Source organism: Arctopsyche grandis, chromosome 4 (genome assembly GCF_051622035.1).
Source record: "Arctopsyche grandis isolate Sample6627 chromosome 4, ASM5162203v2, whole genome shotgun sequence".
NCBI lineage: Eukaryota > Metazoa > Arthropoda > Insecta > Trichoptera > Hydropsychidae > Arctopsyche > Arctopsyche grandis.
In genome coordinates this window covers 6,040,722-6,065,427 of record NC_135358.1, presented here as the reverse complement: position 1 = coordinate 6,065,427, position 24,706 = coordinate 6,040,722, and the positions used below count along the sequence as shown (strand labels likewise).

At 32.8% G+C, this 24,706-nt stretch overlaps 1 protein-coding gene across 1 annotated transcript in view; it reads left to right on the top strand.

Moving 5' to 3' along the window:
* The first annotated feature begins 246 nt into the window (after positions 1-246).
* The window catches only part of LOC143910731 (uncharacterized), a 65,212-nt gene continuing 40,752 nt past the window's right edge, over positions 247-24,706 (top strand). The window contains exon 1 of the mRNA XM_077429329.1: positions 247-773. Within this exon, the coding sequence (XP_077285455.1) occupies positions 692-773 (82 nt within the window). The 5' untranslated portion in view covers positions 247-691. The remainder of the gene's footprint in view (positions 774-24,706) is intronic.

Sequence of the window (24,706 nt, the reverse complement as noted above, 5' to 3'; positions counted from 1 at the left end):
ATACGCTGAATCGCTCGTTAAAAGCGTCTTAATTTCGCGCGTTAAATTTTACAACATTCGTTTACTTCTTACGCATTTCACAACGTATAACATTACACGCAGTCCCATTACGTGTATATTGTCATAACACATGCATACATATTCGTATATGTATGCATGTATATTAAACATGTACATCCATAAGTTCATTGCGCATGTACTAATTTTTGGAAGCTGTGTCTATTTCTCAGAGCAAATCTTCCGTAGGACAGTCGCTTTGCGTCCTCTGTATGGGGCGGTTGTACTCGATCCGCGAACGAGGCACGCCCACAACAACGCGCATCCCTTTGTGTTTTCACGTCAACCCCCCGCAAAATACGTAACTTTAAAAATACTCAAAAATACTTCAACATATACTCCATCTTTGTACATTGAAAAGTTTTGCAAAAATCAGAAATGTTCAAGCGAAAAAATTAACCAAAATCGCGGTGTCGCGGCGAGTGAATTTTCTACAGTGCTCTTAAGTGTAACGATACGTAACTAATTCGACCTCGTGAAATGTCATGAAGTTTAAGTTTGCATCTGACACGTCGGATTATCCTGTGACGTCTGCGTCACTTAATAGGTCATCTGTCATCCTAATTGGCTTAATGATTCCGATGTTCTAGTGTAATCTTTGACGTCGCCACGGTATCGGGTATAAACAATCAACATGTGTCTCATCAATAGAAGTGTGCGATATTCGATATCTTCAGGGTGGATTTTGGTGATAATGGTCCTTCTTTTAGAATTAGGTAAGTTAATACTTTCATTGTTCGTGTTCTCTGTATATTAATTCTTAATGTGTATTGTGTGAGGATGATAATTTCGCATTCGGATGCGAGGATTATCGCGTGTAAGGAAGGAGCTTTGGGCAATTAGGAGAAATTAGTCTTCGCAGAATCACCTGAATTGTTGGAGCACTCTGGATATTAAAATCCATTTGTATATCAACACAATAAATCAGCTTTGCTCGGAATAGTTTTAGAAACTTTAAATTAACGCCAATCAGATTATGGTTCTGTCGTAAATTGATTATGTCAATGCCAAAGTTAGTGTTGACGTTAGTAGAAGAGTTGCGAGGTTTTTCTTTAAACTTTTTTTCTCTTTTATTTATAGAGAAAAACTTGTCTAAAGAAAACTTAAGTCAGTCGGTTACTTAAACAACGTATCATTTGGAAAGACGTCTTCGATAAAAAGAAGACAGGTCCAGTGATTTTCAAACTGTGTTCCAACATAATTAAATAGAAACTTGGTAGTATGGATCGTACAAGGCTAACCAACCGAGCTATATACATACATATATACATATGTACATATGTACATACATACGTTATCGAAAAGATGAAAAGGCTGAAGTGTTAGAAGGAACTTACACGAGCAGCTTGCGAAGAGTTTGACCGGGCAAAGGATATCCTCAATTGCTACTCCAGTGAGTGAAAGATGTTGGGGATGAGGTCATTCGAGTTAAGCAGCATTTGAGTATGTACATATGTATGTACATACATGTACATAGATATGACTTGTCAAATGCATATACGCATTATTAAAGCTTCTACGTATCTAATATACGATTTGGGAAAGATTTTGATAGATTATTTTATGGGTTTATTAAATGAATCACAATGAAATATGTTATTGCTTATATTTCATATGGACATGAAAGACGTAGAAAAAATTTAGGTGGTTTTACATTTTGAAAAAAGGATCAAGTACAAGAATGCCTGTGATGTGTTATTTTTTGGAGCATGAAATAAAGTATCGTTGAACGTTTATTTTCCGTTCTCGTTTTTTTAGGAAAAGATCAAATGAGATTTGTTCTCTCAACCCATCCAATATATTTCCTTGAATGTAATCGTTAAATATCGAGGATGAAACCCAAAAAATATTTCTATTTATAGCTATCGAAAAGAGCCGGCCAAACCCCCTATCGGAGCAAGCTTTCACCATGGCGTCCTTCCATGTCCTCTCCAGTACTTTTCCAACTCATCAAAAAATGGTTTTCCTTCTTCTCATCCCTCCCCCACACCACCCACATACCCCTTAACCTCTTTCACCATAGCATCGCCCCGTTCGCCGAGTGTTCCGAATTCTTTGCAGAATCCCCTGTTATTCTACGATGCTTATCACTTAGGAGGATACCTTTTATTTGAGGCAAAGTATTTTTGAAGGACATAACTTTTTCGTATCAGAATGGGGTGGTGGGGGGATCGAAATGGGCTGGGGCGAAAGCGTAAGGGTGAAAATTTTGTAGCGATTTTCGGCGTTATCTAGATGTGAGAAGTACATTTTCTCGGATCCGAACAGATGTTCACCCGAAACTTTGACAAAGCAAATATTGCCGGTTCGAATATAATATTAATTTCGAGTTTAACAACAATATCAATTTTGAAACATTGTTATTTGATCTCTGCGAATCTTATACAATTACGTGTTTGTTCATTTACGCTGAATCACTTTGGTCTTATTGTTGTCAAGAAACATACGTACATACACATGCAAGTATATATGTGTTTATTACAAACAGCAATAATATTAATAACAAAATGAATTTTTAATGAATTAAATATAAATTTTATTAATTTATTTACTTATTACAGATAAAACCCATTTTAATACATAAGCAAGTAAGTATTACATAAGAATAATAGCATCAATATAATAAAATTCTAGATGTCATTGCATCATAACAATATGAATCATAATGGTAAATATAGAAAGATAAAAATAATAAGTAACATACAAAAGATAAAAGAAGTGGCCATTAACAGCATTCTATGGATTTTTTACACCCGCCTGAGCAATCCCCAACAGTTCAGATACATCGTAACATATTTACATATATAAATCTTATGTAAATACAACTTTGAACCCAACTATTTGGAAATTTGGGTAGTTAAAATACTTTTTCTTATTGGATATGCAAAGGACATCGTCTTAAAATATGTACGTACATACATATAAATATATAAAATTATATTGCATTTTGAATTGTTATTTTAAAAACTAGACAAAATCAATAAATTTAATAATTGTGTTTGGATACATTATGTGGATGCTTACGCTATTAAAATCTTCCACATACATAAATTCACATGTAGGGATATTTAACCTTTGAAGGACGGATCGTCGAGATCAAACAAGTGTCCCGAACCGGGGTCGAGTAAGACCCCAGTATTTTTTAATCAAAATACAGCTTTTATCAATACAAATGGGTTCAATATATATCTTATTAATCATTTTATACATCAACATAAAAAGTTTTAGTGCACTAGCATGTTTTTGACTATTTAAACCCACATAAGTAAGGCCAACAGGCGACTGCATGACTCAACAGCCACGCGCCAAAAGCGAAGAAAACAGTAGCTCAAGAAAATATAGCTGTATCTTTCTCTCGCATTGATTCGTCGATCAACAAGAATATGCAAGTGAACAGTCAAAAACATGACTTATCGCTACCGCCTTAAAATCGTACTTTGGAACGTAGAAATTTATAAATGTATTTTTTACGATGTACCCCTTTTTTAAATCATACAAAATCTATTAAAATAAAGTTCTTGTAGTTCATTCTAGGAATACAAGAAATATAGGGTGTATAGCGTTGAAAACCACATAGTTATTACGAAAAACGTAAAAATTGTGGCACTTGCATACCCCACTTCGGTGAGGGAGGGTTAAATTGAATAGTTGTGAATTAGTCCGTTGTGTGTTTGTCAAACTATGACGTTGGTCTATATTAGCATTTACCCTATGTTGTACAAATGCAATTAAAACAAGATAGTTTGCCTCAGTGACCGAGTATGACGCATACACATCTCATGAACTAGACTTTTGTATATGTTCATCTACATATAATAGGTTCCAAGCGTACGTTCTGCGTTGTTTTACTTCAATTGTTCTAAATTTGTAACGATCGTGAGCTATGTGACTTTTCTTTAAAAGCTCAAAGCGCTAACGGAAAGAAAGCTTAACTGCGACAGCTTTAGGGAGACCGAGTGTGCGCGAGCGGAGATGAAAGAAAAAAATATACGAGAATCGGTCTCACGATGTGAAAAAAAAGAAAGCAGGGGGAAAGGGAAAAGTTCGGTGAAACAAAAGAAAGCCTCGTTCACATTGTAGATGCTGTTGGATTATTGAATTAAGGCAGTTCACTCAATAAAAGCTCGTCGTATCGGCAAACGTATAGTTGTGTACTTTTGTGAAAATTCCGGATGAGGCGAGACCGTAATGTACACAATTTTCTTATTGAACATCTTCCGCGACAAAGGGAAAACGTCGCTGTTTTATTTTTTTGCAACATGGGAAAACTCACATTTTTTTCATGTCGCCAGCCGAAAAGAAAAATAATATTGTATTTTTTCGGATCTTTCTTGAATTATTAAGCAAACCATTTGCGTTTAAGTTTTGAGAACATTTCGCAGCTGCTTTAGTCTCATACTTGCAGACATACAAAATTATTAGTCATTGATGAATGCGATACTTTTTAGGATATTATAATATGGAATAACAATAACAACGTCCGCATCCAGACGTTGGCGACCACCTCGTCGATTATTTGAAAATATCCGTATCGGTTTTCAACGGCTCGGAACAACTCTTCGGCGCTCAAATCGGTCCACATGCGCATGTTTCGAAGCCAAGATAACTTTTTCCTGGCAGTCCATTTTTTCCTTCTATTTTCCCCATGGTTATCAAACGGAGAAATTCGTATTTTGGACCCCGTTTCATGTGTCTGAGGTACTTCATCTTTCTTCGCTTGATGACAGAAACAAGTTCTCTGCCTCTCCCAATCATGCCGAGGACATGATAGAGAGAGATATATTTGGTCCAAGTGATCTTCAGAATACGTCTGTAGACCCACATCTCAAAAGCTTCGATGCGGCTGATCATCCTGGTCTTCAGAGTCCACGTTTCACATCCATGTAGTAACACTGTCCAGACGTAGCTCTTCGCGAATCTCAAACGCGTACGAAGATTGAGATACTTGTTTGTAAACGCCACCATGGAATATACGCACATACAGATATATCGAGCTATTGAATTTTTAAATTATTTAAAAATATATAAAGTACCGTTGGAGATAAGCTATGAATAACTTCTAGATACATACTTTAACAATATTACATACAAGAATGGTTTAAAAATATACAAGAATAGTTCATGATATATATTTTTTTATTTCAATCGAACATGTACACTTACCTTCACAGATCGCTCCAAAGAGACGAGTGTACTAATACAGATACGTACAATACAATAATACAAACGTTTTATACGATGCAAGTTCATACAAACATCATCTATGGAGAAATTTTTGCAGAATGTTTATTATAAAAATTGACTTACCTCAAGGCGCTGAATAACTTGAAATTTACAAGAAAATCAGAAAATGCAAACTAATAATAGCCTTGTAAAAATTGAAAAATTCTGATAGAAAACGATTCACCTGGAGTCAAAAACCAAGATCTGCCCAACAGCTATTAGTGGGAATCGAACTGTGACCAAATAAATACATACAGTTAAAATAAAATAAATATTATATGTATGTTCATATGCGAATAATCTTTTTGGTACTTTTGTTTGTTATTGCTGTCATTAATTAACAATTTTATAGACCGTTGGCTAATAATCACCTTACTGGTAATGTAATATGTCTATAATAGATTGGTCGGCGTATCCAAATCTCCCATGATAATACCCATAGAATTGATTAACAGTACGAATCTGATTTTGCGAGCGTATCCCGCGAGTACTCATTTTCGATATATTGGAATATCTCAAAAGCAAGTTAATTTAGAAACTCGTAATATATAGATTGTAATATATAGATAGACTCTCTAATATATGAAAGAAAATTCTAATCAAAGGCTACGAGGATTACTTATTATATAAAAAATGAAATTACCTTTACAATCAATGATATACTTCAAGGATATGTGTACGTACATATTTATTTTAAAATATAATATGTACATAAATTATAATAAGGAATACATAATAACGTCAATCTTTATTTCGGAAAAATGAGTTGGGTATTTCTAAAAGGGAATTTTTGCCTACGTTTATATTATGTACATATGTATTACGTGAAAAATAAGATATTTATGTGTGTATACACTAACATTAACGTACGTTTTTCAAATATTACAATTAGATTAAAAAGCGTTTCTCAAATAAATTATCGTGGGAGTAATTATTATATATGGTTTGTTTATTTACCTTGGCGCTTATTGTCTGAAATATTTTCACTGTCAAAATACTCGTACAAACGTACATTTAACTTGTATATTTTATAGCAAATATTATCTTCAAACCTATCAAACTATTACATTTCATCCACAAATTCTATCCGTTTTATGTAATTTTTTGAAGTAATCTTATTGTATATTTTCAAGTTGTTTTTTATAACTTTTTATTGATAACATTTGTTATGAAAACTTATTCAGGGAATTTAGAAGATTAAAAAAAACAGCATGGAAAGACCATGGAAAAATGTCATTGTTATATACAGGTTGGCTCAAAAGTGCAGCAGACTAGGCACGTGGCTAGGTTCGCTGCAAGACACCCCCATTTTTCTTTTTTTGATTATTAAATTGTTAAAATAAATGGCTTTCTATGAATGATCTACTCGAAGTAACAATACTGATTGTAAAGTCAGTCAGTCACTCTCCGACTCCGACCTATAGCCTTGATTTTTACCTAAAATGTCTCTCATTAGATTACCTTTCATACGTTCTTTCGCATGTTTCATTTTACACATTTTGACCATATGCAGTGTAAAATTTCGATTCATTTTTAAACAACCATTTTATACAGAGAATTCGGACAGCAGGAGGTGTGTTATTTAAATCATTTTTACGGCAGCCGGTTTTGGCGTTTGTATTATGCAAAATTGAAGTGTTCTGCAAGCGCAGGCTAAGTACCTAGCGGTAGTTTTGCCGTAGGATAATATCCTCCCAGGCCACGTCCCATTCTCTCAGATTGGGCCACATATTATGTCCAAAGACTGGTTGCACGATAAGAAAACTGGAAGCGCTGACCTGATTTCAGGGATGGACCAAAAGGAGAACGAGAGGCGGATATTTGTCTTGGCCAGTAACGAGCCGAGAGACCAGGTTGTGTCGCACTCGCCCAGATAAGGCGCCATTATCTCCCACTACCAAAAAAGGCACAAAAAAGCGGAAACGGAAAGGATATCGCACCGCGCTTAAAAACCCATCTTCCACAGATTTTATTGCGAGCTACGAGCAGATATATACCGGGCGATAACGGTATAAACGCTCGCGAAAGTTAGCCGCAAGTTTAACGCTATAAATTAACCTGTCGACCGGAGGAGGCTTCGGTATCGCAGCGTTGATAGCGATATGAGACTTTTTGGTCCGATTGGGAAAAAATCTCTTTTTTGCACAAGTTTGACTGTAAAGGCCGGGTTTCCAGCGTCTAAATTGATTATTCCCGTTGGCGATAATAATTTATCACGGGCCGATATTGCCTGTCGAAAAAATAAAATATATACACACATGCATATTCATAAGGGTTAGCCCACCATGCGGCTGGTCATCGTGTGTTAACGCATTCATATTGCAATTTAAAAAGGGACATAAAACACGCGAAGGAAGCCCTTCTACCCCATCAAATATGCGGCAGCGGGCGCACACGCCTAAATGATTTATGGAAAAGGGGTGAGGGGTAAGGGGAGAGCTGGGGTACCATGGCAGCCTTAAAAATCCCATGCTTCGGTCGAATCAAAAGTTATTGATCGCAAACGTGATCTTTACACGTTGGCACATTGCAGTGTATGATTCGTCGGGGGAAATTTGTATGTGGTTTGTGAAGTGAATACTCTTTGTAGGCGTTTTTATGCGAGTGTTCACACTTGTGAGGTCAAATACTATAACAGTAGATTTCATTTACAAATTTGATACCTACATACGTATTTAAAAAAATGATTTTTATTTGCTCATGTCTCCTTAATGAAATGATTTTTTTTAAATAATTACATATATTGATATAAAGAAATTAAAGTACAATATTTTTAATGGGTTCGTATTTTTATGCCCACCGAGGAATGATGGCGCTTTTGTGGATACTTTAGTTTAAAAGTAGGCATATTTGGCTAGGCTCCAGAGCAAAGGAAGCATGTACAAGAAAACCACTTGTAATATATTTGTATATATTTTATCACAGCTCTTGCCTAAATGCCAGAAATTTTACAGGTCAAAAATTTAACAAACAAAACGTTGGCTTTCATTTTCACATTTCATATACAAACATGTAATTAATTAAAATGTTTTATATTTATTTAGGAGTGTGGCCGTGAAACGGCGACCACCATATCTGGGAAGTAATTTATGTTTATTATACGGAATGAAATTCTCACAAATATTAAAACCAAAGACTATATAAATGAATGTATAACATTTATGTATGTACATACGTACATAAATATGTATATAGATAGGGTTTTCATTATTTAGAATATGTTTATATGAGATGGGAGTGAAAAAAGTAATTGTTATAACTGTTACAAAAACCTGTGAGTTGCATAGGGGTGGTAAAAAGGTTTGAGAGATCCCGACTATATCTCTAATCCGGCCAAAGGACCACATATTGGGTACAACGCGAGCAATGACAATAGTAAGGTATATATAATATATACATAACTATATTATTATATACCTATATTGTATACATATGTATACTTATGTATGTATATTTATAATAGCCAAATTCTGTCTGTTTATTTATTTGTTTGTGGTAAAACCATTAGATACATAAAAGCCAGCAGCGTGGCTCGGTGGTTGCGTTGATATTAAGCACCGAGAGGTCACCGGGTTCAATCCCGTCAGCACATAATCTTAAATGCTGCTGGTCAGACTTGGATATTTGTTACTTTAAGTCGATCGTTTCCTACCAGAGTTAGCCAATTTATATGATTTCATTGATGAAACGGTTCCTCCATAAAATTGGCAAAAACCATCCTACCCATTATGTCACCACTATACAAATATGATTTCAAAAATTTATTATCAATTTATTATTTATACATAGATGTCTCACTAATTCTTATATGTATATCGTATTTGTATTGTGCTTATATGTCTGGTCACAGTGACGTGTTAGAGTATGCTGTTATGTCACCGTGGCAAAAATATGCAAATAAAATAAAAAAAATAAAATGAGATAAAATCTTATTTTTTTGCCCTAAGTAGGTCTCAAAACCGTGAGCTTCCTACTTAAAATTCGAACGCGTAGCTCTTGATCTTATCATGGATTTTAAATTCGGTTTTAATTTAATAATTTATCTGCTCATGAGCTAATTGTACATATACTATTTTCGTACATTTGTATGTTTTATATATTAGTGAAACATTTTTATAAAGGTTTTGATAAGTTGTTTGTTAATATGAATATAAATTTTATTTCATCCTATCAGGCCTATCACTGGTATGGTATGTTTTGGCAATTTTCGACTTGAATAATATATAATGCGTGGATCGTAAGTACTTGCGTATATAATATGTGTCAGTGTGCATGTTTCGTGATCAAATATTCCTGGGCTGAAATATGAAGTCGAGCTAAATGATGTATAGTGCGCTTCCGTGCGCTCGCGGCGTGTTGTTCGCGAACGTTGCCAGCGGAAATTGTTCCAGACGTGTACGTACGCGCACGCGCACACCAAGCCTACACAATATTATGTATGCGAATGTGTATGTGTGCATTGCTAAAATTTTGTGAAGACGTGCCGGCGATGCTCAAACTGTGGATCATAAAGTGCGGGTGATGGTTAAGGCTACGCGACGCACTGGGCGTGATGTATTTTGGGGATGTTATGTGGCTTCGAAAAGGATCGATTTGTAGGAAAATTGATTCGGTTCCAATTTTATGGCTTACAACTTGTTTTAATGAGCTAGCTGATATTAAACAACTAATTATTTATGAAAAACATTCAAAAAATAATTAATACATTTTTTTTTACTTTATTTTAAAATTAGTTTCATAATTTTTTTTTTAACATAACACATTTAGAAAAAATGAGTGTATGAAAGACGAAGCACGATAGAAGTGTTAACTTTTGTGTTGTAAATGTAGAAAAATAGAGATTTTATTCAACGTGTAGATTTATGATACGTGATCAGATCAAATATTCACACCTCCCCTCCCCCTCTGAGATGCTCCTCACCCATCACGACTTTGTCGTTTTATAGCTGCAATAAGCAACTGCTTTAGACGTTCCCCTCCCATTCTGAAACACTCCTCATTCCGCCCCCCTCTCTGTGTGATCCAAGAAAATAACAGACGAATATGAATGCACATTGAAACGTCAAAAGCCAAGGGGAAGCAATCAAATTTTCCAAATCAACTGATAGGCAATTTCAATGTGACTCACTCATTAAGCTCATGGTGAGAACACAATGAAATGTGCGGCATCAGACATGCTCGTGACTTTTAACTGTGATGGGCGTACCTTCGTGTCGTTGTAAATTCATACGATTTTATTATTTTGACAATTTTCTCCTACATTTCTTCAAATTTGGGAATCACCGTTATTAATCACTGTCAAACCTACATATGTATGTATGTCAATACAAAGATAAATATCACCGGAAACACTCCGCAAGGTGAACTTTGCCAAGGATCACGATGGCATATATTAAAAAAAAACACGTAACGTGTACCATTGTTTGTTTGTATCTAGAAATATTTCATTTCACATCCGGTCTAGACTTTCTCTCTTCTCTTCGCCACAAAAGTTGACACTTCAAAATGTTGAATATGAAACTTTTACAGAAATATTTGTTATTACTGGAAACATTAATAATTGTAATAGTAAGTGAAACATAAAGGAGGTTTGTAAAAAATTTAATGCAAAATATAGTTTAATCTATTTGAACCGATTGAATTATATGTACATATAATATCTACATATGTAAGCATATATGTACATTAAAATTACTGTTAGATCCGTTGCCTATAAAATATTAATATTTTAAAATAAAACATATTTTGGAAGCTTGCGATTTCATATGAATGGAGTCGGTTAATATCGCTCTACAAATATGATGCTGTAATATCATACGCAAATATTGTGATAAATTGTTCAATTTTCTTGTTGTTTCGCTTAAAATGGAACACACAAGTGCGTATTTTCATCGACGACATTTAAACGCAATTAGCTTCGAAAAAAATTCATTATATTCCGTTCAGTTTCAATATTGTAAAATTGACAATTTAAAAACGAAGACATGAAACATTATTTTTGCACCAAATTTATACGTAAATTAAATTTTTAACGAACGTTGAGATTGTCCAAAAAATTATTGACGTGCGATGAAAATGAAAAGCGCGCGCAAAAAAAAATAATAAAAAAATAAACGCCACCTTTCAATTTTCATTACTTAATGTCGATAGAAAAAATAATGAATTATTAAAGAAGTTTTAATAGAAGACCACTCCATCGGCGAAGAATTTACAAAGAAGAAAAAAAATCTTGATAGTATATCTATTATTCACATTAATGTGCTTTTTATGAAAATTTGATGGCTCTACGTAGGGATACTTTTCTGAATTTGCGAATATTATGACGTGGGCGGAAATAAACACGTCAAAGTTTCGCAGATGAAAAACTGACGATAATACCAACACTTTTGCAATTTTCATATTATTTATGAGATATATGAAATTGGATCACCTCATTATATTAAAAAATGCAATCAAAGCTTACTTAAACATCACACATGATCATTACATTTGACATATCTAATACCAACCCGTACAAAGTTATTTCTTTTCACCTACAATTAAATACAACAAATATTAGATTTAACACTATTTTTATTTATTTGTGGAACTTTATATTGGTTTTTATACAGTTTTACCTCTACTTTGACGCAAACTGGGAGCTGATTATAAGTCACAAGGCCAAGTTATTATTATTTTAACACATCATTATTGCTATATTTAACAGTAAATGCGGCTACTGTACCGATTTTTATCCATCAATGTCCTAGTGCTCGTCATATTTCCTATCAAACTCGAATTAAAGTCACTTGTTTCCATCTTTTTTTTTCAAATTGTTTCAAATATGAACATTTCTAAGATAACTATACATATAGGTACTATATAGCAGTAAGTAGTGCGTAATAATAGTTTGAAACATTAAAAAGATTCTGATAATATGTCTATGGTTCAAATTAGTTACGTATTTCAGCATTTTGGGATCATTTGAGTATTTAAATATATATAAACAGTCTTGCAAATTACGGAGACTCACAAAACAACGTCACCACCACCTTTTTTTGACAAAAAATCGTAATAAAATACTAGAAACTGAGTTAAAAAATAATAAATAATATAATTTTAGATGATTGCATAAGTTTGCGCTAGCTTACCGTTGAAAAAAAATACCGCCTTTTATGAAAATTGGGTATGAATTTTTGGAATCATCCAATATAATATTATAGTATTAAATTTTTCCATGAAAAGATTAAAGTAAATCAATTTCAAATAAAGAATACTCGATGTTCACCCGTTGACTTTTTCCGTTTATTTAACATGTGACTACATATATGTAATTCAATCCACTTAGCAAAATTTTGGACTGTTATTTTATATGTTGGTAAAATTAATTGACTTACATATACGTAGTCACATGTTATAAAATACATAATGTATATAAGACACATATGTATGTCATATGCAACCCTAACCATTTCCAGCGCCTCCGTCTACATAACGATGCTCAAACGTAGAGCTTTGCAAGGATAGGGAATTGTTTCATCCACTGAATATTCAAATGGATTAATTGGCCGAAGTTCCGCAAAGCTTAATTCCCTGCGTCGTCTCTGATGACTCCACCATTGTGCCACCATCTTGTGCCACCAATCAACTACAACGAGGGACTCAATTAATGTGCTGCAGTGGGCGCTGCAGGAAAACGTTTTGTCGTTTAACGCACACCACACTCCCATGATCTTATTTGAGGATCTTCACAAGCACAAACGAACATATGAATTAATTCAATAATCGTAAAAATACGAGATCGCGTATCGGCTGCGCGAGGGTCCAAAGTGGACCTTTCACAATTTTCAAACAATTTATGGTGTTGACTTTGAGGCTAATTTCCGTTCGGTTTATTTCAAAATTGCCGCGTGCGAAAATGAACTAACGACGCGATATATATTTCAATTATTGTTCGGTTTGTTTTTTTTAGTTGAGCGTGTAAGACCGGAGGTCAAAACGCTTTTTTGATGGGTACAAATTCAAATGTAATTTATTGCTCAGAGAGACCCCCTGGCCGCTCGGCCTGAAAAGGGTGAATTTTTTTCCCATTTCGCCGCACGAATGTGAAATTATTTCGTATGTAAAATACGCTTTCATCAGCTGACTTCTTCCTTTTTTGTATTATTCAGTATGTGTGTTTTCGAATGATGAAGTTCGTCGACAAAATATGTATGTATGTGTGTACATAATACATTTCATTCAAGGCATTATTATCGCGTAAGGAGCTTGCGGCTGACTCCGTATTAAGAACGGAGACTTCTTAAAAGGAATTAAAGAAGGTATGAGAAACGTATTATATTTCTAATGAGGTTCAAGACGGTGGAAAAGCTAAATTATCAATTAAATTGAGTAATCCTATTAGTTAAACGTGTGCGTTTGTTTGTGGATTATTAGGAGTACGTATAATACTGTGATATAACATGTCTTAATTTGTACATTCCTCTTTGTGCTTTCGTGTTTTTCATACAATATTTATAGAAATAAGAAATATAAATTCTTAGTAACAAAGCAGGTAGGCAAATTTTCTCGATTTATATTTGTTTAATACACAAAATATTACAGATGTTTATAAAGTGTGGTTATATAATGTGCGATTATGTAAAATTTTCATGACTTGTGGGGAGGAAATTTATTTTAAGCGATTCATATTCATTTCAAAATTACCTGGACAAAGTTGAACATATTTATTATAGTATGTATTTGTAGCATAGATGAATGATTAGCGTGTAATTCTTTCTATTGTGTGGTCACTGGTTCAATTTCTGGCTGTGCTGCTGACCAGACATTGGATAGGGACTCCAAAATTAATCGTTTTCTATCAGTTAGCCAATTTATCTGATTTCATTGCAACGGTTCCAAAAGCTCGGCAACCCTGTCTTATTCCCCCCCCCCCCCCAAATTATAGCATTTCGAATTCGCTCATTCAAAATATACTACAAATTTGTCTATAGATGTCTCACAAGTTTTGAGCTTTTCAGCATTTTGAAATTCAGCGATTTATATAAAAATTATCACAAAACTTCATCTATTGATACTACGTACATAGATAAAGTAAAAAATGCTGCAAAAATGCAAATTTATCAAAATTTATCCATAAACCTATTTATGATGCTTTGCCAAAATTACTTTATAATTTTTTTATTGATGTTTGTGATTGGAAATGTAGGCGCATTGGGGCTTACCCGTGAGGCCTTTCCAGTATAAAAATTTAATAGTATATTTTAACATCAGTTATTTACATTTATTTTCAGCGATTTTATTGACATCGTCTGTTTTTAAATGTTTAAATGAATTACTTTCAATTCCACTCAAACAAAACATAATAATAAATGTATCAATAACGCAAACAGGTTTGAGCAGATTTAGTTTAGTTTTAAATACAATGTACATATTATGATTAATTAATGTTTGGATAATATCACATAACCGCTTATTCAATTTTGTTATTTTTTCAAAAGCATTACAATAATTATATTCAAGATAAATTCTGAATAAATATGGATATTAATTTCGAGCAACCAAAATTAGGACTACCTACGACGCTTGTGTTTTATTTTTCCACTTCTGCAGGATAGATCGAAAGAAAAAACGAAATGGAACGCACATGCATACACACTACGTGAGAGAGTGGAAAATAATAAAAGAAGCTTATCATCATACGAGAGCGAAAGTTATATGAAAAATGTTTCAAAGAACGCGAAGAACGTGGCACCATCAACAAATCTTTGACTCTGCTTGGTAGGCACGTGTCTCTCTTTGACACACCTTCTTATTAAATAACACTTCACAATATGCAACATTCTCGAAATACACCATAAAAATGTAAATATGACAAATTTCAAATTTAAATTCACTCATGTGTGTGTCGAGAAAAAGGAGTATAAGCTGATATAAATTGAGCCATTTTTAATGAAAGTGGACTTACATACATGTGTTTCATCCTCGTTTAAGTTACAATTGGGTATGTAAATAGTATTCATAAAATAAATTTGCTTCACCTGTATGGAATAACGCCTCGAATACTAACCTTTCCAAGCTCCAAATAATACAAAATAAATCCCTAAAAATAATGTATAACACACCCATATATACTAACTTGAAAAATCTGCATGCCATAAAAAATATTCCGTTAGTTATAGACATTACTAACAATCTAACCAGTAGATTCTAACCATACTAACACACTTGTGAAGAGTCTCGGTGATTATAAAAAAATGTCTATACCCTTCAGGTATAAACACAGATTACCTAAACACAATCTGCTTTAGGTCATCGACTTTAAAGATTCTTTAATTAATATTATTTATTAGATGTATTATGGGCATTTATAAGAATTGTAAATAGGTTTTTGAGCTATTTTTCCTATTATGCTGTAAATTCATATTAGAGTAATATAATACTATGATTAATAACAAAATTTAATTAAAATTATAAAATATAAAATGATCAGTAGATCAGTAGCTATTCAAATATATATAAGATGAATTGTGAACATAATTTATTAATAATAAAAAGCATTTAAAAATCAAAAAATTAAATGGGGAAAATATTTTCATAATTTTAATGCTAATTTGAGAAACATACGTATGTATGTATGTAAGTACATACATATGTATATGAGAAATCAGTTGAATCAACCAAACATGCTCAAACGAACGAAAGCTGTAAAAAGAGTCTTCTTCAAAAATGTTGTATTAGTCAAAGTATCATGAGGTAGTTTGTAGGTATATCAAATTTGGTGGTTTTAAATTAAAAACTGCAATATGTATGTTATATGTAAGTGTTCCATGTACCATATTATTCATATCTAGGGATTGCAATTTACCGTCAAATTTCATTTACTGGTAAACATTAAATAATTTCTCCCATTACCGGTTTATAACGGTAATTGAAAAAAATAACTCTCCATATGTATGTGGTTACTTTTTCAAAAAATGTTCACCTAGATTGAACTGTAAATAATAGAAAATAAACATCAGATGAATAATGTCATACAAACACATAAAAATACATGCGTAATTATTAATAAAAATCAAAATTGAAACAACCATCTGATCGCATTTATTACGACTTGGTTGGTCTGTGTTGCCACTGCTAAGCATGCATCAGTGTGGTCACTCTTACGAATGCACCAGTGGTGCTTTGCATACCTCTTATTCATCCAACTCAAAACTTTAGACGTTTGTACATTTAATAAATAAATTCCAGACTATCTAATCCACATTACGCCATTTACATCAAATTTTAATGTGAAATTGTGTAAGTTAGTTGTGTAAATCATGTAAGTGTACTTTATTTACAATAAAATAATTTTCGGTAATTACCGACTTCGGCTATTTATTGGTAAATCGGTAAACCATTTTTGCATTCCCTATTCATACTTATTTGTAAGCTAAGATGAGAAATGCAAATTAATAGGTACGTAAATACTATAGTCTAGCTAATCTAGATCGTCGTCCAATAAATTAAGCTTAATCTGATTTGATTCTGAACCACTTCCAATCTTCAAGCATGCATGCATAAAATAAAAAGAAAAAAGCAAAAGCAGAAAAACATGATAAAAAAATAGTAAACGAAAAAAGTCAAAAGAAAAATAATTAAAAAAAAGATAAGGTGAAAAAAATCAAATCCTCAAATCCTATTCTTAGTTACACATTGAATATAAAGTGAGTATAATATTTATTTAAACATTAGTTTGGACCATTGTGGCATTACAGGAAAAACCAAATGCGCCACAATGGCCTTGATAAGAAAACAAGAGAGAAAAATAAAAATCATAATAATAATAGTCATAATTCATACATTAAAAAGAAATAAAAGGTAAAAGCAAAAAATACTGTAAAACAAAAGAAAAATAGTACATAAATAGTAAAAATAGTACATAAGGAAAAAAAATCACAGAGAGGCCCAAATGGAAATATGCTTATATCCTTAGTCCGACTAGTCCATGCTTGATTTTTAAATGCTTTTAATTATTACTAAATTATGTTCACAATACATCCTATATTTATTTTAATAGCTACTGATATCTACTAATCATTTTCTATCTTACAATTTTAATTTAATTTTGTTAATAATCATAGTATTATATTATTCTAATGATAATGTACAGTATAATAGGAAAAAGAGCTCAACAACCTATTTAAAATTCTGACTAGTCCATGCTTCTGGTTAATAATGTATGTATATGTACATATGTATGTATACACTATGTACTATAATATATCACACATGACAAACTCTCTACTTATCACGCGTCTTTCTTTGTCCCAAGGGTTATTTTATCCTTGCAACGAGAAACGCGAGGATGGCACGAGGGGGTTGCATCTGAAGGAGCTTGCACACTTTCAGCCGAAAAGTGCAAAAAAAGAGCGAAAACACACTCGATGTAATAAAATCTGCCGTCGAGGGGGATCGAAGGGGGATCGAAGGGGGATATGTGGGTGTCGAAGCCACCCCCTGGGGAACCCCCATGCAATTACACGGGGAACAGTTCCAGTGCTCCTCGTGCTCGGCACGTATGTCACCCCCGTGCGCACGTGCTGTGTTTATCCGTTTTCGACGAGACGTATAATGAACGCTCGGCACGTTGATGATACCGGATGAAATTCGCTGCAGATTCACCGAGCCTCAATTTTTTCCCCTACGGTGTTTATTTATCTATAGATTTTTATTTAACCTTTAAACGCCCTTCTAAACACACACATATTTGTACCGGAAATTTAGTAAGCTCAGTGCATGCTACCTTCCACTGAAACTATGAACTTTGTGTTGGACTGGAACTTGCGGTACCGATATAATATATTTTGAATTAATTAATTACCGTGATTTGATATATTTGTTTAGATCCCAATGCGCCTTCCTAGACAATTAATTACAAACATTGTAGCATTTTTTTTATTACATAAATAGCTGTATTTCGATAGGATGAAGATTACGAATTTAACCATGAATTAATCCATAGAGACATCTATGGATTTAGAGTTGTACATAATTATTACTAGCCTCTTCTTAGCTCACTTTCGATTTTTTCATCTGATGAAATTTGGGTTCTTATCTGATCATTTTAAAACTTTGCCATTTTACTCGGTTTGGTCATCAATATATGCGGAAATCAAATCTGCTATTACGATAGTGAAAAATAATCGTAATAGATACGTTTGAAAATACTCCATTATCGTTCTCGGTGACGTCTATTAGTATTTATCTACATTCTTCCGATCGTTTTGTCCCTTTTCACCACCCTCTCGCTATGTCAGATTTTAATTGTTTAAACGCCTATTTCAATTGTTCAAATCCATAGAGACATCTATAGATTTAGACTTGTAAATAAATTTTTACATATTGTATCTACATAAATCAAATTCAGATATTTGTCACATAGCGGGTAAAATGATTGTTTAATGTTTAAGGAACCGTTTGATGTTTAAGGAACTGATTTGGATGTTCGGAATAAGGAACCGTTTGATGTTGGAGGAACCAATTTGATGTTCCAGGAACCGTTTCAACGATGAAATCGGATAAATTGGCAAACGCTGGAAACAAACGATTGACTTGGAGTCAAAAATATCCCAATCTGACCAGCAGTATTATTTTTATTTATTTTTATTTTATTTTTATTTTATTAATTGAAAAATCAACAGACAGGATGTACAGAGATAGGTATAAAAAAAAACAAAAAGTAAATAAATAATATATGTAACATCCGAGTCCAATAATAGATTTTTACAAAAATGAAAAAGATAAATATACGGAAAACAAATTAAAAAGTAAAGAATAAAGGCATGACAAAATATGTAGTACATTGCATAATTAAACTATAGTATTAAAATATTTGGAAAAGGTTATAAGATAGAATATAATAAGAAATTGAAATTTACAAATATAAAAAACAAATGAAAAAGGTAAATACAAAATAAACAAATGAAAAGGAAAAGAATGAAAGCTATAATATGATTAAATAGCACATTACATAACTAAACTAAAGTATAAAAATAATGGAAATATTGGAAAAATAGAATAGGAGAAAAAATGAATCAATCGGTCAAGATTCTCTTGATGTTAGACCTGAATTGATGTAGGGAAATACCAAACAGATCAACCTCATTCAGCTCTCCGTTAAACATACGATAAACGCGCTGCAGATAGAAATATTTTTGGGAATTAGTATTGAAAGGATCAAGTGAAAAGAGTGCAACGCGTCTAGAGTATCGAACTGGGATTCTGAAATTAACCTTATTCAGTAAATCAGAACAATCAAGGAAACCATTTATGAGCTTAAAGAAGAATATAGCATCAGAATGTCGTCGCCTGACAGAAAGATTGTTAAAAGAAAGGATTTTTAAAATGTCGGAAACAGTAGAATGGGTATAGGTAGGAAAAAGGTAGCGTAAGGATTTAATAAATTTAAGTTGAACTTTCTCAATACAATTAATATGGGATAAATAAAAAGGTGACCAGATAATTGAGGCAAATTCAAGGTGAGACCTTACAAAGGAAAAATAAAGTAATTTTAGTACATTATATATAAGCAAGGAATCGAACCCGGTAACCTCGCGGGGCTAAACATAAACGCAACCACCGAGCCATTCTGCTGGATATATAACATTTTTACTATTAAATAAAAAATCTTAAAGATATATTCATACCTCTCACACGACAATAATTAATTCAAGAATAGTACTTTGTATGTTACTGTTAGTCTGGCGACTTACACTCGACATGCAATGTTTCATCAAAGGTACATATGTTTAAATGTATGAAATCTCTTTCTTGTGTACTATATATATTATAAATTTAATGACAGTGAAAAAAGTAGGTTTATCAATGTTTAAAAGATTTACAAAGGGGTGGTAGAAAGTCATGTTGGCTATCAACGCTCCGACTGACACAAGATTCTGATGTAAATTTTATGAGTTCGTTGATGATTAAACTCATCTTGCTTCAAGTCGGAGATATTAGCACACTTCAATGTAAGCTATCAAAGTGACCTGAAGAATGGAAGTGGTTCAAATTCTGATCACAAAATTTTGACGGGCAGGAATATTACTGAACTAACAGAGTGGAGTTAATAAGAAGCTTGTAAAAAAGTCTTATGATAAAGATATTATATGTATGTACATATAATGGTTATTTGATAGCCCATTAGGCCTATTTACGTTACAAAGTTTTAAAAGTTTCTACAAATGAAATATTTTTAAAAGCGTTTTACAGTTCATATATCATTTTCACAAAAAATCTTATGTCTATTTTGACAGCTACTATTCCAGTGATCTTTTGATTTCAGCTATCGCTTACACGAATATACGTAATTTTTGGCATTGTAGATAAAACATTCCACCTATAATTGAAATGTCTTGAGTTTGAATTTAAAATCAAAAGCGTTCATGCTGATGAGGAATAAGGAGGAAATTTATCAAAGATTTGACAATTTTGTGAGGAATTTTCTTTTAGAAAAGGACGCCGCTTCAATCCCTAAAGTATTTTCAATATAATATCTTCATTCGATAGATACTTTTATAATTAAAATTAACTCAATCTTGTTTAACATTTTTAAATTACGTGGGATGACCACAACTCTGTAAGAGAAATTTAATTTTCTTGGTATTCTAGTAATTACACAGAGCAAAAAAATAATCGTAATAGAAACGTTTGAAAATACTCCGGCATAGTCCTTCTTGACGTCTATCTGTCACATTGTTCGTTCACATTGATCGTCCTCATTGATCGTTTTAGCCTCTTCGTACTTTATATCTCTTTTCGCCGCCATCTCGCTATGTCAAATTTTAATTTGATTTTAACTTTTTCTTTTTTCACTCCATATTTTATAAATTTTTTTTGTTTGCTAACCTTCTTGCTTTTATCTGGCAAAAAGTTCGACTAACCAGAATACTTGCGTTTTCGTAGTCGATGAACGTTTTAAGGTTAAAAAACGATTCGAGATGATTGCAGCCGTATCTTGAAATTCGATACAGTGAAAGAAAAATCGAATAACAAAGTATGGATGAGATGCCAAGTTGCGTCTCGTCGGTTATGGGTACTTGTCTGTGAGAAATACGAAACTCATATTACATACACGAGTATCCAATATGAAAGTTTACAGGGAAGCGAGTCCCGGGGCGGTGAAAAGACGCCGATGATGCGATAAGTGGATGAAATTAGGTAGACAAGTGCCTCGAAACGGATATTGATAACTTGAGGGTTTGTAGCTACTTGCATTGATCTCACAATGTACCTACATATATTAGATATGTACATACGTAAGGGATGTTTGTAATGTGACACAACGCGCTGGAGTGAAATTTCATTAACGTTTCCTTATATGAATATTGGATATCTTTGGCCATATAAACGATTCATTTTCACAAACCATTTAGAAGGAAATAAAACAATCCGTTGATTGAATGATTGTTTCTATTAAATACATACACAATCGCAAAACTTTTACACTATATTTTCAATGTAAAACCTTTGATTTGCTTTTGACTTTAACATATGTACATATGTACAGACATCTAATATGAGCGAATCGCTTTCGTTCTTTTGATAAAAATCAGAAACTCATTTCGAACAGAACTTTTTTCCCCTGTGTTGAATGGCCGCATTTGCTTTTTGATCTAGGAATATTTTTACATGTGCAAGTTCTTCGTTTGATTCGGAAACTGGGCAGGTTCGCTTCGAGAAAAGCTGAACGTCGATTGAATTACCGCCTATAGAAAACAAACTATAAATGGAACTTTTCATTTGAAACTCCTCACAAAATAGCTCTGCGGGTATACCTTGTGTGTGGAGAGATGTGAACGTTTGTGACTCATCCTCCGAGTAATCCAGCTTTCTTCCTGAAGAATGAATCACTACTTGATTGCCTCACCTGAACCCTATCTCCCTACCTTGCCAAGAATATCCCCCTAGCATTACTTTTTACGTGTGGCGAAAATTAAATAGAAAGATTAATCAAACTTTTGGCTGATAGAGATGCTGCTGAAAAACGAACAATTATGTCTGAAGATTTTTTCAATGAACAGCAGAATTTTTTTATTTTTTATATATGTACATATCTATTAAAAAGCTTACACTTTATTTTATTTATTTTTATTTTATTTTATTCAATAAACAGAGAGAAACTTACAGCTAAAACCAAGATAATAAAATAAATAGTTCAACATAAGCCAATTAAAAGTTTCTTCAAATAGCATAAAAATGAAACATGGAACTTGCTATGAAGGCCAATAAAAAAGAAAAAAAATAACAATACAAAACGAAAATAGTGACAAATTTGTAAATAATAGTAGAAAGTAATAATAGATTATGATGTATAACAGTAGAAAATTAATCAAAAAGGATGAAGGTAAAAAAAAACAAAACAAAACAAAGAAATAACGGGTTAAAAAAAAAGAATCTTGCAAATAAGTTCCTAATAGTAATTGAACTATCGTGAAATAGGTCAATATTCACATCTAAGCCATAGTAAAAATTGCACACTCTGACGATATATGTAAGAGTTTCGACGATAATTAGCGGAGGCAATGGAAACACGCAAAAGGGGCCATTTGCGTAGGTGTACCTACGCAAAAACATGTTTATATTTATAGTAGGCAACCTTAAGAATATAAGACACGTTTATGTTAAAACGGGTTAAACGCAAACAACGGGCTTTAAAGTAAACATCTGTATTCAAACCAAAGATCATAGATCAATTCCATTTATAAAATGTGAAGAAAAGTTTTGCAAAATAATAAGAGAAACATTGTTTACCTACATCAATTTCTCAAATAAAATAATTTTCAAAAAATTCTAAAAAATGTAAAAACTGCTTTGAAAAGATTCATCTTTTGATTTTCACTCCGGCTTTTCATAGTGAAATTATATGGAAAAACACAATTCAAAAGAGATTTGTATTTATAATTAATACACTCAGATAATTTTATATATTATTGTTTAGTTTATTTATGTACCAGCCATTTTCCATAGATACTTAATAAGAATTCGATTTTATTAATATATGGAATAACACAATTAAGTAAAAAGCGTTTGTATAATACATATATAATCAATATTATGAGGTAATTTTGAATGAAGTTTAAATTTATTTTCTACGCATTTCCACAGTTTCTAAAAAAATATTCGATTTCATTGAATATGTATAATATTTTGAGTCATTTTCATTGAAATTAATTTGTTGTGTAATTAAAATAGCTTATTTGTGTTGATTTGAATGAATCTTTTTGTGCCTCATGGCCATGTACCCCATTTAATGCGAAATTTTCAAGGACAGGAAAAACAATGTATTTAACTCTAGGCCGTTCTTCATATTTGAGTTATACCTCAATTTTCGCGAGATAAGCAAACGATCAATATTTTCTTACTTGAGGTTAGAGGGTGGGAAATGGGAATGAGGGGTAAAACCCAAGCTTATCCACTTGAAGTTTTGTGGAAGAGATGCGAAGTGGTTCCCATATTTTTCCGTGTGACCGTTTCGAGTTTTTTTTTATCCAAACGCGCGCTTATTTTCCCTTGAAAACGGAGACATATCGATCGACGAAACTCATTCCTTTGGACGAAACGCGGATCCTCCTCCTTTACACATTTTCTTGTCAATATAATATCCACCACTTTTGTACACGCGCCAGATGGTTACCCCGTCGACTATATTTATTGTCCTTGTGCTGGGCTTTCCGCCCATCGCCGCCCACTCACCCACCACCCCTTAGCATTCTCATCCCTCAATTTCTAGCGTCGTTTGCACTTTGTGAAAAGACATTTTTCCTTCCTTTCATGTTCGCATAATAGTGCTGGAATAAAATAAAATACAAAATAAGACGCAAAACTTCCATTCTGTCGCGAATGAGATATGTATGTGTAATATTTTCACCAGAAGATAAACAACAGACTGTATATAGAATATGTGAATGGGTCGTTCTAACTTTTTTTTTGGCGTGGCGAAACAGGAACTTTGACGAGGAGTATCGGTTGCATTATAAAAGTTCAACGTTTTGTCGGGTTTCCATGAATAATTGATGGATTGTTACGAGCGAGTTCTGTGAACACGAAACTGTGTTGTTTAACGAGATAAGAAACATTATAGGATATCAGTTGATCAATTCACTGTGTTTCAAACTCAACTATCGATTACAATATGCTATTGAAAATAACTTCCAAAATATTTGACGGCTCAAATTTGAACTTTATGTAATTACACTATTTTTTAGCAGTCACCATATAAAAGTATAGAAAAACATCAAAGTTTAACTTTTAATGAAAATAGTTGGTTAGTGAAATTCATTTTAATATAAAGTAAAAGTAATTATTTTTTTAAATACATATATAAAACACAATTTGTATTTACATATACATAATAATAATAATAAATTTTTTTATTCCAGATAGGGAGAATAGTTCTATGCCC